Source organism: Drosophila persimilis, unplaced genomic scaffold (assembly GCF_003286085.1).
Source record: "Drosophila persimilis strain 14011-0111.01,24,50 unplaced genomic scaffold, DperRS2 tig00000002-arrow-pilon, whole genome shotgun sequence".
NCBI classification, from domain to species: Eukaryota; Metazoa; Arthropoda; class Insecta; order Diptera; family Drosophilidae; genus Drosophila; species Drosophila persimilis.
This window is the reverse complement of record NW_020825289.1, coordinates 12,652,215-12,668,037: the sequence shown is the minus strand read 5'-3', so window position 1 is coordinate 12,668,037 and position 15,823 is coordinate 12,652,215. Positions and strand designations below refer to the sequence as shown.

Sequence of the window (15,823 nt, the reverse complement as noted above, 5' to 3'; positions counted from 1 at the left end):
AATTAAGAGCATTGTTCCCACTGAACAGAGCTCTACGTACATAAATTCCTCCCCCGACCCAACTATGCAGCACTTGGGTCCCGGCTCGTTCCTCGGGGCGCTTCTTAATAACTTTGGCAACAAAGCGCTTTGACGCCCTGGAATAAAAATGGGATTTAATTATCTCTTGACTTCATTTAAAAAGTTTCCCAGCATAATTTCATTCCCTTCGGATGGCATCAACGGAGCCAAAACATTGCCAAACTTTGTTGCCAGTCTCCGAGTGAGTGAGTCGAGCGAGGACCCCACGAATCAAATTAAATCATTTGCTTCGGACTGAAGGATAATAGCCGTTTCGAATGGTCACAATTGCATTTCGGAATATCCAAATGTGATACATCCAGGACTTATCTCGGAATACATAAAATGTATGTATAATCCTCGCAAGCATTTATTTCTGAGGCTTCAGGGCTGGCTAGTGAGCGGAATTAATTTTCAGCTGCCACGGCATTCAAGCCATGTCCCATGCAGAACATGCAAACAAAAACATATATACATACATACTTATGTATGTATGTATGGGGCTCATCCAAATCGCATTACCAAGGCCCATTGTTGTCCCTAGTCGTTGTTTTTCGGCTCTTGTTGCGTCAGCAGGTGAGTTTCATGTGTGTGAGTGTGCAAAGTTATTAAAACCATTCAAAACGTTTACTCTGAATCCGGCTCACCTCTCCGCACTCCCCCCACCACCAAGCCGCACCCACTGGCACACCCTATCTCTTAGTCCCATCCCCATTTGGATTCCCATTCATGCCATACATGCAGTCATGTGTGCGCGGGCCTGTAATTTGCATAACAACATGCCGCCCCCCCCTCCACCATCCGTATCCGAGACACAAATAGGTGTTCAAGGACCAAAACGGAACATAGCCCATCGATAGATGCTGACTGACAAGGGTACCAATTCATACAAAATGTCCAATATACAAAATTACAAACCGTTGCAAATTAGCCACAATAGAGCGTGGCAGGGGCGGGACGGGGCCCACAAGGTAATACAGTAATGGCTGATGTAAAGGGATAGGGTCTGGATAGAATTGCTTGTTGCTTCTCAAATAATTTCTCAAATATACAGACCTTAAAGGGACTCCCGCAACGCTGGCTCGAAATTAAAGCCAAAGTTGAGACCCATATTCTATTCGACATACAATGCCGAAGTTGAAAGGAGGGTGGGGCCTGCCCCTGTCTGCCCCGGCAACGGCAACGGCCCGATAAAGTCTCATGCTTATGACATGAAAAGTTCAGTCAGCCCTTCCTTCCCGTTGGCCCATAAAAGAGATGATTTTTACTGTATTTCCCGTGTACATGGCCCAAGACAATGTCGGGGAGATTGTTTGCGGGCTGGAAATGTGTCAGGGGATACAGCAATCCCCACTTGTTGCCCGGCCAGAGCAGCTCCCGGCAGTGAAACTGCAGTTTTTCCGTGGCCAACGAGAGCACACTCCGCTCATGTCATGGATGTCACACCCAGGTGGGTGTAAGATGAGTGTTTTGCGGATGGGTGGCTTGGGGGAGCTACATGGCTGTTATTTCGTTTGGATAACTGTTGATTTGTATGCACTGCCATCGTCGGAGAGGAATGAGAAATTGGGTTTGCGGTCTTCCAGTCAAATGCACTCTGAAATGGCTTCATTCGATTCGGAACCATTTGGGCCGAGTCATGGATGTTGTTGGCCCTCTGTTTCCACATCGAAGGAGTAGTGGAAATTCATTACAGCAGTCTGCTAAAGCTTAAAAAGCCGATGCCGTTTTACTTCAAAGGGAAATGACTTTTCTGTGGTTTTTGTGTACCCTTCTGGCGGGTTTAAATTTAAACCAAACATCCAAGAAGAACGTGTTGTTTTCACTGCATAAAAGGACAATTTGTAATTTGTGAGAAATTTAGGTGTGGTCTGCACTGAGAGAAAACAGTCACAAGCATAATTTTGATGAATTTTGATGATGCTAATCTAAATAGAGCCCCTATTAAAGATGCCTTTTTAATCTGCCTTCTAAAACGATTAAAGATTTTCAACAAACTCCTCAGTGGTGGGGGGGAAGGACGGTCGCACATTTGGCGTATCCCCGCTTTTCTCTGGGGCAAATGTACTACATGCATAAAATTATGCGAAATCAGCGCCGGAGCTGACAAACAATCCGCCGCAGCCGAAACAGCTGTGTATGTACGTGGCAGGGATGGATGGGGATGAGATACGGAGAAGCACTTTATTTGCCCGCTGGCACGTAAAAAGCTTTATCCCCGATTCATTGTCGCCACAAAGATGCTTTATCGCCGCCAGACTACAGATTCCTGCGCAGCAACGAATATGAACTCACGCCATCTCGTACCTGTCTATCCCGCCTGGTGGTGGAGGCGGGGCAGGACATGGCTATGGGACAAGCGAATATTACATCCCGCATTTATCTTCTGGGCAAGGACAGCGGCAACGGCAGCGGCCCCAGCAACTTTGTCTTTAGTCATTCAATCCGACAGCCGGGAGTCATCGTCATCCTCCGCCCAACCAACGCTTTTTGGGGATTATGGATAATCACCTCGACAGAGGAGAAGCACAGAGAAGAGAGCTGAGAGCAGAGGAGCGGAAATTTACCTACAGCCATATAGAAGGTAAGCCTCAGTACGGCCGTTCGACCTTCCGTTTAATATACCTTGTCACCGGGAAGGAGGCCCACACAAAAGAAGACGCATTTGTTTTTATCGTACTTTTTACTTTGCGTGTGCCTTTCCCTCATTTTCCATTCTTTCACTCGATGTTTATTTTTGCATAATTTTGCAAGCGTTGTGCCGCACTTTTAGTACATTTTCATTAGGGTTTAGGTACCCCAGTCGCTTGCTGGTCCGTTCCTCTGCAAATTTGTTTACTCTTAACGCCGTGAGGGTGAAAATGAAAGTTTCCCGAGATTAAGTATGCGAAGGCTGTACTTTTCAGTGCACACGCTTAAGGATTGTTTATGATCCGATGTGCGTGTCAGTGGGGCAACAGCAACAGGAAGGAAAAGCATACATACTAGAGAGCTGCATGAATCCGCAGTATTCGTAAATGCCCCCCGTAATGCGTTCGATCCTTCCCTCAGTCGGATTCGAATCACTCCGAATCAGACCAGATTCGAAAGCTAAATTGCTACCGAATCCCGCCGAATCGATTCCGATTCAACAAGTCAGATCGAAAGGGAAGTCAAGCTTCGGCGAACCTACATGAGGATGATATTTCAGATTGGTTCCATTGTCGAGGGTTTATTACGTAGCGAGTTAAAGTATATAGTAGCCCGAAGGTTTAGCAGGACTACAACGATTATTTTGATTACGATATAGCCTTTGTGCTGAGGTTGAAGTTGCTTTTTTCTTGGCATTGGGAGTCCACCATATCTGACGAGCGCCTATGTACGGAGGCTGGAGGATGGAGGAAGGGTGCCAGTGGTGCCTGCAGGCAGGCGGAAAATGTTCACCTTACTTTTCTGTAAGCTTGCCGCCGGCGCTGTCACTCGGATGCCCACTGATGTTTTTCTTTCGCCTGCTATTTACATCTTAGCGAAGAAAATGAGTTTGGGAGCGGCAAAAAGGAAGGAAAAGAAAAAACTAACTTCTCGCATCTTACTTTGGTACGGACTTTTCTTGTTTTCTGCTTCTATTTCTGTTCTCTTTTCTGTTCCGTATACACTTGAAGAAGGTCTGTCAACTTTTGTCAAAAGTGCCGACCAATGCGCGGTTTTGCCTGTTCCAACAATTTCCTGCAAGACCAACGCGGAAGAACTAAAGGAACTTTACTCATTTTCCTGAAATTGTAACATGTAAAAATACAATTGAAATAAGCATCGTATCTTTTACTTTCTATTAACAAATATTTGGTTATATCGAATGGGGATGGTAATGCTAATACAAAACGAGGTGGAACGTTGTGAGTTGCTGCGGACACCGCAACTCTACGGTTATACCCGATACTAAGTCAGTATGGCTCTCCTCCGGCAGACGCCGCTAATATTAAACGACACGACAAAGAGAGCGTGCGAGAGAGACAGAAAATCAGTCTGAGCGTGACGTCACGCGCTGCGTAGCCACTGCAAATTGATTTGTTTCCTTTGGCTATAAAAATGATCTGATCTGATCCAGATTCAGCAATCTGATAGATATGGTCGTTATCTATGATTCTGCGTTTTTAGTTTTCTCAAATCTGCAATATTGTGGATGCAACAGATTTTCGTCCTTTGTGGGGGCGGAAGGGGGTGGGGCGAAATTTTGAGATAAAGGTTTTATAGTGAGATCTAACAGAAGTGCGGATACCAGATTTGGTTACTCTAGCTTTAATAGTCTCTGAGATTTGTGAATATCCCCAGATTTGCATCCTTTGCGGGGGCGGAAGGGGGTGTGGCGAAATTTTGAAACAAACTCGTCTCGGTCCGATATATTAGGAGTGTGGATACCAAATTTGGCTGATCTAGCTTTTATAGTCTCTGAGATCTAGGCGCTAATGTTTTACTCTAAGCAAAGCCGCCTATGCTACCTGTGTGTTAGAGAGAGACAGGGCGAGAAAAAATGAAATTGTTTTCTTGATGCTGGCTATAATAATAATACGATCGAATTCAGATTCTGCAGTCTAAAAGATATGGTCATTCTCTACGATTCTGCGTTTTTAGTTTTCTCGTATCTTTAAAATTGTGGATGCCACAGATTTTCGCTCTTTGTGGGGGCGGAAGTGGGCGGGGCAAAGTTTTGAAATATTTTTGGAGCAGTGACATATTACAGAAGTCTGGATCCAAAATATCGTTGCTCTAGCTCTTATAGTCTTTGAGCATTAGGCGCTGAAGGGGACGGACAGACGGACAGACGGACAGACGGACGGACGGACAGACAGACAGGGCTCAATCGACTCGGCTATTGATGCTGATCAAGAATATATATACTTTATAGGGTCGGAAACGATTCCTTCTGGACGTTACACACATCCACTTTTACCACAAATCTAATATACCCCAATACTCATTTTGAGTATCGGGTATAATTAAGGCACACTTATTTCATGGTGAAAGTCGTCTTTCCCGAAGACCGAAGAGTATTTTCAGTTTCATTGTAGCATATATAGAACTTGACCACTTGCTCGTTCATCCTTTCCTAATGTGTTCTTTGCTTTTGCCGAGCAAACCAAATTTCAGAACTTAATGAGGGTCAAACAATATTTTTAGCTTGGATTTTGGGGCAAACGTTGACTGCCATTCCCGACGCTGGTGCTCTTGGTGCGCTTTGTTTTCCGGCTACAAAACAACATTAAAATGTACATGTATAAGGTACATGACACAGAACTTTGACCTTTTCTGAAGCCTGTCGCCTCGACTTTGGCTGCGTTCGGTCTTGCTTGTAACTTAACTTAACTTAAATTTAACTTAAATAACTTAACTTAAATTTAAACCGTACACTAGCAAGGCAAAGGATGTCTGAAATTTAATTGGCGTTTTTCTCGAAAAGTGCCTGTTCCTATCTGTTTTTATTAAACAGATTTCGACTATATACTTTGATGTGTCGAACCCCCAATTCGTCGTTTATTGCCTTGGTGCGAGTAAAATTTAAGTTGTCGATTGTGTGGAACCATCCTTTGAACATTACCAAAATAAAATGGATTGGGCAACTTGTTGTTTAGGTTTTATAAGCAAAACAAAATATAAATATCGCATATAATTGCAGTGGAAATTTCAACTTATCAGTACCTAAAGGATAACATTAGTAATTTAATTTTGCAAGTGCCGCGGATCAGAACAATAATTTAACACTTTGCCTAAGACTAAAATACCACAATCGAATACAAAAAATAGAATGGGGAAGCCGCTACTGAACCAAAACTGTGTCCTGTTCCTGCACTGAATAGAAGTCCAGAGTCTTGGCGTTGTTATCCAGGGGAACCAGCAGCTCGGGATGCTTGGCATCGTGGTAAGAGAGCTGGGGAACGACGTCAGTCAGTCGGAACCGCTTCATGACCAATCCCTGCAACGTTTGCACTGTAATCATTCGGGGCACTTTCTTCTCCCAGGTCTCGCCAGTGGCCTGATGCAGTATGAAGAGCTTGATCAGATTCGATTTCTTGACCTGTATTCCCGGAACAAAGTCCGCCGGTGAGCCATACTCTAGATAGTGAGAGAATGGGGAAACATAATAAGCTAATCGATTCACATATGTGTATGTACTGTGTGCATACTTTTAACTAGGTACGGATAGGTGCGATGCTTTCGGCAGAACTCCCGTAAAGCATCTGCTCCCTGTTGCGTCGCCTGCATCCATTCCAAGGAGTATTTCTTCCAAATATCGTACTCGGCGCCGCGCCTCTCCCCCGCAGTCACTTTAGCTTTATTGATAAACTGCAATCCTGCAATGCAGCCCACAGCTTTGGATACCATTTCATCAAAATTTGACTTCAAGTGGGGCGTCTTGCTCAGGTGATTCAACTTCGGCAGCTTATCCAACTCATTGAATGCAGCAGCCTGTGCGGAGAACAAGGTTCAACATTTAATAGAACATCAAAGCCGATCTTACCGACTTAGCCGGCTCACCTCATTCCAAATGGGATTGTGGAGTAAGTTGAGTTTTTCCAGAGACACGAACATGTTGAGTTTGGCATGAGGTTCACAGTCGGGCAGCTTAATCTCTTCGAATCCGTTCTCTATGAGGTTCAATGAGCGCAATGTGGTGATATTGCCCAACTTGACGACCTGGTCAAAATCCATAAGGTTTGTGCGGTGCAAGTCAAGTTCCTGCAGCTGGGTAAAAATCCGCTTGCAGTCGACTTCGGAAAGTTGACTTAGGGGGTTCTCTTGCAGACTCAACGACACAATGTGCGGCCAGAGTAAGGCCGTCTGCATGACATCCTTCCAGTCGGTGAAGCCGCAACTACTTAAATTGATGTGCTTCAGATGACGGAAGGCAGGCTCCAACTCCGCAATTTGTGATGCCGACGGCAAGACCAAGCGATTGGAGCTAAAAAAAAATCAAATCATTAACCGAACAAGTAAGCGATGCACGCGTCTACCCACCTAAGATTCAGATTCTTCAAGGATGGAAGCTGCTGCGTCATGCTGGCCACTGTCTCCCAGTTCCAAATCAGCGTGTGGCTCACATTCAGCGTCGTCAGCTGTGTCAAATCCTTCAGGTACCCGGCCGCATTCACTGGCGTCTCATCGACGCTCACCTCCGAAAGTTGTTCGAACCTGCTCTGCTTGCGCGCTAACTTGTCCATCCCCACGACCTCGAAGAGTGAGGCCTGAAGACTGGCCTGGGCCTCCCGAATGAGCGATTCATCCACATTGCTCGAGTCGTAGTTCAGATACCGCTCGCGGGCAGCATCCTCCAGGCTGGCGCAAGGACCCACCTTTCCCGGACGTATGAAACTGCCGGCGGTGGGCATTTGCGTTTGAAAGTAACGCTTGCCATCCACAATTCCATTGTGCTTGCCTCGCATGCCGTCATCCCACTCAATGCCCAGCCAAGTGCCCATGTGTCCCATCACCTGTAAAATGAACACGTTTGAATCATATGTCTGGATGCCAAAGGACTTTTTTTGCCGCTTACCTCGCCCACATATCGCACTGTACCGTAGTTGTTAGCTATTTTGATGCGTGTTCCCAGCGGATAAAACAGCTGCGTTTCATCAATAATTCCGACCATTGTTGGTGTTGTTTACGCGGCGCCCACACTAATTCACACACACACGCACACAGAACTGCTTTGTGTTTTTCCTTTTACAGTTTCCCCAAATTGGCAACGACTCTGCAGAGTTTTCTCCGTTTTCACACGAACGGCAGTATTCGTGGGGAATTTATAAAACCTGTGGATTTTTTCTGCAAGCACTGCAATTAAAGTTCCAAGTTACTTTATTTATTTTTATTTATAATATCATTTATCGATATACCGTGACCCAGAAATATACCGATATATACCGTAAATATACCGATGACTAAAACGAACTTAGCCCCCTCTATTTAAACAAGGGAACAATTTGAATAAAACCGCTGAAAATAATACTGTTTGTAAATTCTTCTTTTAGATCCTCTTTACTTACAAAAAACACCATGCTATCTTTCATCTGAACTGCGGTATAATTCTTCAAAACTCATCGTTTTCGTGGAGTGGCCCACTGGCCACTTCACTGGCCCACGTTCACTTTTCAGTGCCGCCCTGGTGATTTTCCCACCTTAAATCAGTTGAAACGCGCGCTTTCTTTTGCACATGACCCGTTGGGACGGATCGATAGTGCATTCACGATTGCGTGCATCGCGCCAGCAGCTGGTAAATTATTTATTTGTACGACGAACGTGCTTCGCAGGTGCGACATCATCTTCCCTGCTGCACCATGCTTTACCTCATCGGCTGTGACCGGGTAAGTTTTCCTTGTTACCCCTCTATTCATCTTCTCCATTGACTACTTTTTGTATTTTGTATTCCCTCCAGCCCTAGTGGCCGATAGCCTCTCCAGCAACAACCTGCTATGCCGCGATCCTCTTCTCTTACCCCGCCAGGTTAAGTTATTAAGTTATTATTTACTGATTTACTTCATTTAACTCTTTCTTTCATTTAAGCAGGTCGTCGCCTCCAATCTCCGCCGTCGGTACCTCATCTGCGGGTGATTCTGCCGTAGCTCCTGGTCCTCCCGGGAGGTCCAAGAGATGACTCCTGGCGGGATTGTAGCAGCACCTGCCTGTCCTGCTGGGGGCCATGGCCATGATGCCGCTGCTATGTCACTGAGTTGACAATGTGGTCCTATCAAAGCATTACCGAGGCGTAATGCTTGCAACCCAACAAGACATCGTCATCCTTCGATCTAGCCATCGACAACAAGGACATTGACTATGGCAATCAAGGGAGGAGCTACGCGGGATAGACTATAGATAGATCTGGTTGTTGTTAGGTTTAAGGATATATATTAGATAGTCCATATATTTAGATAGATAGTAGATAAAAATGTTTTCCACTTGTTTATTTATTTATACTAAGCTAAGTTTTGATAAATAAAACTATTGAAAAATAATCCTTGCTGTATCCTATATCGGGGAAACTATCCCAATTACAAATAGTGCAGAAAAATAAATATTTTTGAAGGAGAAAAATGTCCTTGATCCTTTATAAGGACTCCATCAACCCAAGGACATTATTCAATCACAGGAAGCCGTCACACGCCCAGATCGGCCCACAAATAGCCGAGAAAACTAAATATGTATCTTTGGGGTTGTTGGAGTCCTTACTGAAGGATTAAGGAGATTTTTGTCATCACTTCGGACCATGATTAGCCCCGGTAGGGCCACAAATAAGGGGAAAAAAATTATATATATAAAAGAAATTTTAAAAAACTAGTGACCCTCTGCTGATTTCTGTTGGCCTGGTATCGCAGATTTTAAATTCTGCCGTTAAACCACTTTGAACGGCCAAAGAAAATAGGAAAAAACGGAAAAAATAGACTAAAAGAAATGTAAAAAAACCAGCGACCTCTTGCTGATTTCTGTTTGCCTGGTATGCCAGATTTGAAATTCTCGTTTTCCACCATTTTGAGCGGCCGAAGAACGGAAAGCGTGGCCAAAGAAAATATGAAAAAACGTTGCAAAATTTTAAATTTGAAAAATGGCGGGAAAATTACAAAAATTTAAAAAAACCCAGCGACCTTCTGCTGATTTCTGTTTGCCTGGTATCCCAGATCTGGAAATCGAAAAATCTCGGTTTTGAGTGCCCCTAAAGGGAAGTAGTTGTTGTTGTAATAACTGGATGTTGTTGTTGTAATTTGTTGTTTATGGTATTAGTCCGCCATTTCTTGTCCGATCGGGAATTTCGACGGCTTCCTGCGTTCGGAATAGCTTCCTTGATATAATTCATTCCTTATCAAGGACCAAGGATCAAGGATATTTTCTCCAGACATATATACCGTTTTTTCCCCTTATTTGCAGCCATATCAGAGCTAACCATGGCCCGACGTGATCACAAAAATTTGCTTGATCCTTCGGTAAGGACTCCAAAACCCCCAACCATACATATTTAGTTTTCTCGGCTATTTGTGGCCCGATCGGGAACTGGGACGGCTTCCTGCATTCGAAATAGCTTCCTTGAGCTAATTCATTCCCTATCAAGGACCAAGGATCAAGGATATGTTCTCCCGACATACATACATATATACCTTTTTTGTCTATTTGTGGGCCGATCTGGTCTTGCGACGGCTTCCTGTGCTCGATAAAATGTCCCTGATTTGATGGAATCCTTATCAAGGATCAAGGACATTTTTCTCATTTAAAAATATTTATTTTTCTGCACTATTTGTAATCGGGATAGTTTCCCCGGTATAGGATACAGCAAGGATTATTTTTCAATAGTTTTATTTATCATAACTTAGCTTAGTATTAATAAATAAACAAGTGGAAAACAATCGTATCTACTGTCTAAATATATAATCGCGTATATCCTTAAACCTAACAGCAACGATATCTATCTAGAATCTAGTAGCCATAGTCAAAGTCCTTGTTGTCGCTGGCCATGTCGAAGGATGACGATGGCTCGTTAGGTGATACGATTCTGTCTAGCTGGGATAGTCCTCGGTATGTCTCGAATACGCCTCGGTAATGCTTGGATAGGACTCCGTGTGGCGGGGGGAAACCGGATACGACTCAGCTTGTGGCAAAGCGTAGGTTACAGAAGTCCTCTGTGAAGGAAGATTTATTTTAAAATATATCTACAATTACATATATACTGATTCACTTACGCTTATCGAAGCTGAAGACCAGCGTTTGATTCGGCGGCGTATGAATGGTGGGGTTGCTGGAATTATTTCCCGTGGGCGTGAACCAACAATTCCGCCGTCGATCACCTGTTCCTGCTGCAACGGATGAGACGCCACATTATCGACTCAGCAAGACAGCAGCGTCATGTTTTTTCTTATCTTGTTTAAAAATTGTTGGGAATTATTAAGGTTACATTTCATAAATTAAAGACAAAACAATATATAAAAAAAAAATCGAAAATCTGAACAAATTAATTCAAAACAATGTATGATAATGCCCCAATACTAAAATGATACAAAAAAGTATGTTCTTTAATATAAAAATCTAAATATGTAACCTTGTACCAGATTCATATGTAGCTGTACATAAATGCAGTACATTTTACATTACTGGACTCGTTGGCGCCGCCACAGGTAATGGCACAGGTGACATGGAGATCAGCGAAAGTTTACTTTTGGAACGGGCTGCATCTAATATTAGGTAAATATAAATTTACCTTAGACCATTGACATTTTATTTAATGTTGAATGAGATGATATGAAAATCAATACTTTGGTTTTAAGAATAAACAATTTACCGGCAGGTTATGGTTAATCTGTAAACCATGAAATCGTTCTGGACAAAGCGCAATCTGATCAAGGCAATAGTAGCGCTCTCCGTTTAGATTGCCAATTTAAAAAGATAGGATTTTTATACACACACCACCTCGTAATTGATGACTATCTGTCTAGGCACATTAGTATTGCTAGCATGTGTAATTAAGTTGTTTTCTGCATTCGGCTAGTGCAATGTACATGGATGGGGACCGCAGTTGCTAATCGGTAGGGCGATCCGGGCTTGTGTTAGACTTCTGCTTTTTTTTTTGCTTCTGTCACTCATTGGCGTTGTTTTCTGCTGTTTCTCTTTGCAATTTACGGTTAATTGCAGTTACGTGTGTTCTCTTGTCGGTAACGGACACGGGAATCCGGGCTCCGGAATCAAAATTTTACCTAGGTAAATAAATTCAAGAAAGTGTATCGATCAGAGGATATACTTACATACATATGTGGTCAAATCTATGTATAGTAAAGTAAAGTTTGATTTGGCTATACGGATATTGCACGCCGGAAATATTACGTTGCCATGCGTTCTCTGGGTCACGCCACTGTCTCTCTCTCTCTCAGCCACTAATCCAATTTGGTGCCGACGGTTCTCAGTCACTATGAGTGCATACGGCTTTCTGCATATAGTACGTATGTACACATGTGTGCAAGTACACATATGAATATCATATGTTGCAACCCTCAGTACACAATCGTCTGCATATGATTTTTTGGCGCCCAATTTGACAGGGAGAGAGCAAAGAAAAGCTATTCGTCTCTCAGGAAAGCTCATCACCAAGAGCAAAAGCTCACTCAAGGACAATTAATGGCAGGGGAAACTACAGCTTAGGGAGGGAACAACTGCTGAACGGCTGCCGTAGTCGCAAACATTCGCCCACGTCCGGCGCTATATTTCCACTCTCCGCGCATTTTTTCGTAAAAAAACTGCATCAGTAATGCAGAAAATTATGTGAATGCAGTTTGTACGGAAGAATACGGCAAGAATTAAGCGATAATGGAAAATTGTTGATGGTAGTGTTCAAAGTTCGTCGGTTCGGTCATTATTTGTGGGTTCGAGGCGAGCTTTGCTTAAGACCACGTGGCAACCCCAAAACAGCCCACAGCGTGCTCAATAGGTAAAGGGAGGAAAAATAAGAACTGAAAAACTGAAATATCGAACTGTTTTTGAGTCTGTGGGCTCCTCTGTAATCTGCGCACAGCAGAAAAAAGAATTGTGCGACCGGCAGGCAGCAAACAAATAACAACTGCAGTGCTTTTTTAATCGGTTGGGTTGTTGTTTTTGTGAAAGCTTCTTAATTGTTTAGGCCGTTTGTGGGTTGCCTTGATAATCACCGCTTTAGTGTTTTTTTCGTGTCCTGACTCTAAAAGCTCGCTCTCAACAGCGTGCTGAAGCAGTGTGTCTCCTCCTGCTCTTGACAATGAAAAGCACAACGTCAGCACCCCCCTGTCTCTCCTTCGCCCGCTTGACTTGACCATACGTACTGCGCTTGTTTTGCTATTCCTTGCACCTTCAAGTAGATAATGCGACGACGCGACTGCAGTGGCGTGATTCAGAGGCAGGTGCACGTGGGCTGTCCCTCAAAAGTGTGCTTCTAAAAACGTTGCTGGCTAAAAATACAAATGCCGCTACATGTAAGCTTGTATGTACGTATGTGTGTAGATGGCCCCACTGGTAACCGTATGTTTTACCCCAGCCGGTACTTTCTAAAAAAAAAATAGCTGGGTGGTCGGGAGAAATGGATGGGGTGGCATTCAGCTCTTGGCGAATGGCCAAACGGACAGCTGCGGCAACTGTCAACGCAGACATGATTTCATACTCTTTCATTGTGTCTCCCCGACGCTGTGCTCAATTTATTTCCCATCGCATTTGGCACCCAAAGACCACCACTCCTCCCACAATGCAATCTTATTGTCAGCCTGGTCCAAAGAATATTCAACAAGCAGCGTCTCGTACGGCGAGAGTGTGAGTCCAAGTATCGTACCACGCCGCTGCCTTGGCAGCAAGCCAAAAGGGTGAGAGGCCAGCGGTAATTGCAATGGAAGGGTCAGAGGAAAAATTACACACACCCCACCATCCTCGCCTGTCTGCAAACCGCTATTAACCGTTCTTTTCGAGTTTTACGACTTCCGCCGGAACAACAAGAAAAACGAAACAAACAAATCAACTGCCTGTTTCAGGCAGAAAGAGAACCGCAATGAGGGGCGTTCTGCTTGGCTCCGATTGGGCCATTTAGGCTGGGATGGGCTGGTATCCATGGATTTTTTCACTCTTTGACGCAAACGGAGTGTTTCTTACACATTTTAGTTTTAGTTTATTTTCGTGCTCTTCCATCGAGCAGTGCTCCAATAATTTCATACTTCCGTGAAAACTCAAGGAAGAGTATTCCAGTCTTCCAGGCAGAGACTGCTTGTCTTTTCAGTGGTACGAAATGCTGTTCATTTATAATGCACAGTCTGAGGACATGGGTTGGACAGGATCAATAAGAAATGGTTGCACAAATATTTAAATAGATTTTTACAGAACCGGAAATCAAAACCAGAAGTCAGCCGGATACCGAGAAAAGACCAAAAATACCAGCAATGGAGTGGGACTGGAGTTGGGCAGTGGGAGGCGTTACCGCCGAAGTTCCAAGGACGACGGGGCCTGAGTGCATTAACTATATGACCGATCGGAGACGCTGGATCGAAACGGTGTTACTGTCGGCGCTCTTCATCTTCATTATGCACCGGTCGTGGAAGCGTCTGGCTCCCATTAAACTGCCGCCGCTCCATGAGATTGAAAAGTCACACAGTCCCACGCGGTTGTTCCTCCTTATCGCAATGTCCATAGTCTTTGGCATTGAAATGGGCTTTAAGCTGACCGGGCAGTCGATGATCTTCGCCTTGAACCCATGCCACGTGCAGACGTGTCTGCAGGTCAGCCCTGTTATTTCGATTACCCAAAGAAACACCATCTTAATAGAATGCCCTAATTTCAGATCTATCTTCTGGCCGCCAAGCCTACAAAGACAAATACGGCAATGTTTCGGATACAAATGAGCAATCTGAACGGCCCCTTTCTAGCGTATCTCTTCCCCGAGGTGGAAGGGCGCACGTATCACTTCGAGCAGTCCACGTACTGGATACAGCATGCGCTGCTTTACATTATACCCATTTACCTTATTCGAAGCGGTGAGTGACGGACTTTAATAGATGTTTTCCTTGCTAAATGGTTTCCTTTTTTCAGGCTCGTACACCGTTGAGGACCTTGGTGATTTCCATTGGACAAAAATTGGAACAGCTTTCATGCTGTTTTATCACTTCATTTTCCTCTCTCCACTCTCCATAGTAAGTCGATGAATTGCACGTAGCTACAACGCCATTATCCCTCTGGTTTCTCTTTTAGTTTACTGGCATCAACCTGGATCATATGCTGTGCGCAGCCGTGTCTGATCCGTTTCAGGGGCCCAACTACAGACTTTTTGCTTGTTGCCATCAGGCGTTGCTCTGCCCGCTGCTCACCAAGGGAACCGTATTACTTTTCGGCCGCCGGATTAACTCCTCTAGTGATAAAAATGGAGTTGGCGTGAGGAACGTGGGTTGTGAGACTTTGCCCGCTGCGGGGACGGAGGCTGCCATGTATCATCAGCGTAAGCAACAGGACTACGCCACATCAGAGGAGGCCACAGAGACCTTAATGCGGCATCGGTACAATGCTCAGGCAGCGGCGGCAGCATCGGGTGGAAGGCATTCGCATGATGCGGACGAAATGGCGTCCATATACGACGCGGCGGAATATAGGATGCCCACGACCAGGATCGACTAGTACAGAGCGAAAGACAGGGCCTTGCAATGATTATGCTATATTGTGTGTGTGCTCACTATGCATGTCAATTCTTGAATTACTTGATTAACTTTCAGTCCGGTCCGGTCCACGTTTTGTAGTTAGCCCCCCTTAGCCCACTATATAGAGATATCGAGGATTTCATCTGGGAACTGAAAGGTGTACATAACATACAATTAAGGCTACAAATTCATGCTCACTGAGGTTATACTTCTAAACAAAACCAAAAACAGTTTTAATATATTAAATTTGTTCAGTAGAACCCAATATTGATAGAAAAATAATTATTACAACATTGCAATAAATAATAATTATACAAAATATTATGTATTTCTGAAAGTGTGCCTGCCTGAAAGTGAATAAAATAAATAATCAAAATTAAACTGTAACAAATGTAGTTTTGAACTGGCTTTCGTTTACATGCTTGTCAATCATTCACATTCAAACTTTGGCGCGCAGCTCTACTGTCCAGTCGACAGTCTCTCCTTTTCGTGGACTGTTCAACCCTTATTTCAGGCACAATAAAATGAACGGATTACAATTATACAATTTACAATTAGCCAATCTTGTAGAAAATTCAATCATCATGGGATACAACTGTGTGTTCAGGGCTGAGAGTCTTAGT

General features: G+C 44.0%; 2 protein-coding genes and 1 long non-coding RNA gene across 6 annotated transcripts; 2 read left to right on the top strand and 1 right to left on the bottom strand.

Moving 5' to 3' along the window:
* The first annotated feature begins 2,225 nt into the window (after positions 1 to 2,225).
* LOC113565048 lies at positions 2,226 to 8,979 on the top strand. The gene is made up of 4 exons (XR_003408411.1): positions 2,226 to 2,644; positions 8,061 to 8,393; positions 8,465 to 8,532; positions 8,596 to 8,979. It is a non-coding gene; the product is annotated as an uncharacterized LOC113565048 (long non-coding RNA).
* LOC6592905 (tubulin-specific chaperone E) lies at positions 5,781 to 7,861 on the bottom strand. The gene is made up of 5 exons (XM_002018537.2): positions 7,586 to 7,861; positions 7,051 to 7,523; positions 6,571 to 6,994; positions 6,219 to 6,501; positions 5,781 to 6,147 (listed from the first exon to the last, which is right to left on the bottom strand). The coding sequence occupies exons 1-5, from the start codon at positions 7,679 to 7,681 to the stop codon at positions 5,852 to 5,854; spliced, it is 1,572 nt and encodes a 523-aa protein (XP_002018573.1). The 5' UTR covers positions 7,682 to 7,861; the 3' UTR covers positions 5,781 to 5,851.
* Positions 8,980 to 11,704: 2,725 nt separating the features above from the next.
* Positions 11,705 to 15,591, top strand: LOC6592906 (transmembrane protein 164). Of its 4 annotated transcripts, none has more exons than XM_026986573.1 (5): positions 11,705 to 11,766; positions 13,897 to 14,291; positions 14,354 to 14,546; positions 14,602 to 14,702; positions 14,761 to 15,591. In XM_026986573.1, the coding sequence occupies exons 2-5, from the start codon at positions 13,956 to 13,958 to the stop codon at positions 15,178 to 15,180; spliced, it is 1,050 nt and encodes a 349-aa protein (XP_026842374.1). In that variant the 5' UTR covers positions 11,705 to 11,766; positions 13,897 to 13,955; the 3' UTR covers positions 15,181 to 15,591. The 4 variants fall into 4 exon arrangements, with proteins under 4 accessions (XP_026842374.1, XP_002018574.1, XP_026842375.1 ...); XM_002018538.2 differs by lacking the exon at positions 11,705 to 11,766 and adding an exon at positions 12,300 to 12,490; XM_026986574.1 differs by lacking the exon at positions 11,705 to 11,766 and adding an exon at positions 12,300 to 12,490 and having other exon boundaries at positions 13,887 to 14,291.
* The last annotated feature ends 232 nt before the right edge of the window (positions 15,592 to 15,823 follow it).

Bases quoted from the DNA above. Each gene is read 5' to 3' on its own strand.
- LOC6592905 (XM_002018537.2), bottom strand. From the start codon at position 7,681: ATGGTCGGAATTATTGATGAAACGCAGCTGTTTTATCCGCTGGGAACA. The intron at 6,995-7,050 runs GTGGGTAGACGC...ATTTTTTTTTAG, and splicing joins TTGAAGAATCTGAATCTTAG to CTCCAATCGCTTGGTCTTGC. The intron at 6,148-6,218 runs GTATGCACACAG...CTCACTATCTAG, and splicing joins CTATCCGTACCTAGTTAAAA to AGTATGGCTCACCGGCGGAC.
- LOC6592906 (XM_026986572.1), top strand. From the start codon at position 13,805: ATGCTGTTCATTTATAATGCACAGTCTGAGGACATGG. The intron at 13,842-13,896 runs GTTGGACAGGAT...AGATTTTTACAG, and splicing joins TGCACAGTCTGAGGACATGG to AACCGGAAATCAAAACCAGA. The intron at 14,292-14,353 runs GTCAGCCCTGTT...CCCTAATTTCAG, and splicing joins ACGTGCAGACGTGTCTGCAG to ATCTATCTTCTGGCCGCCAA.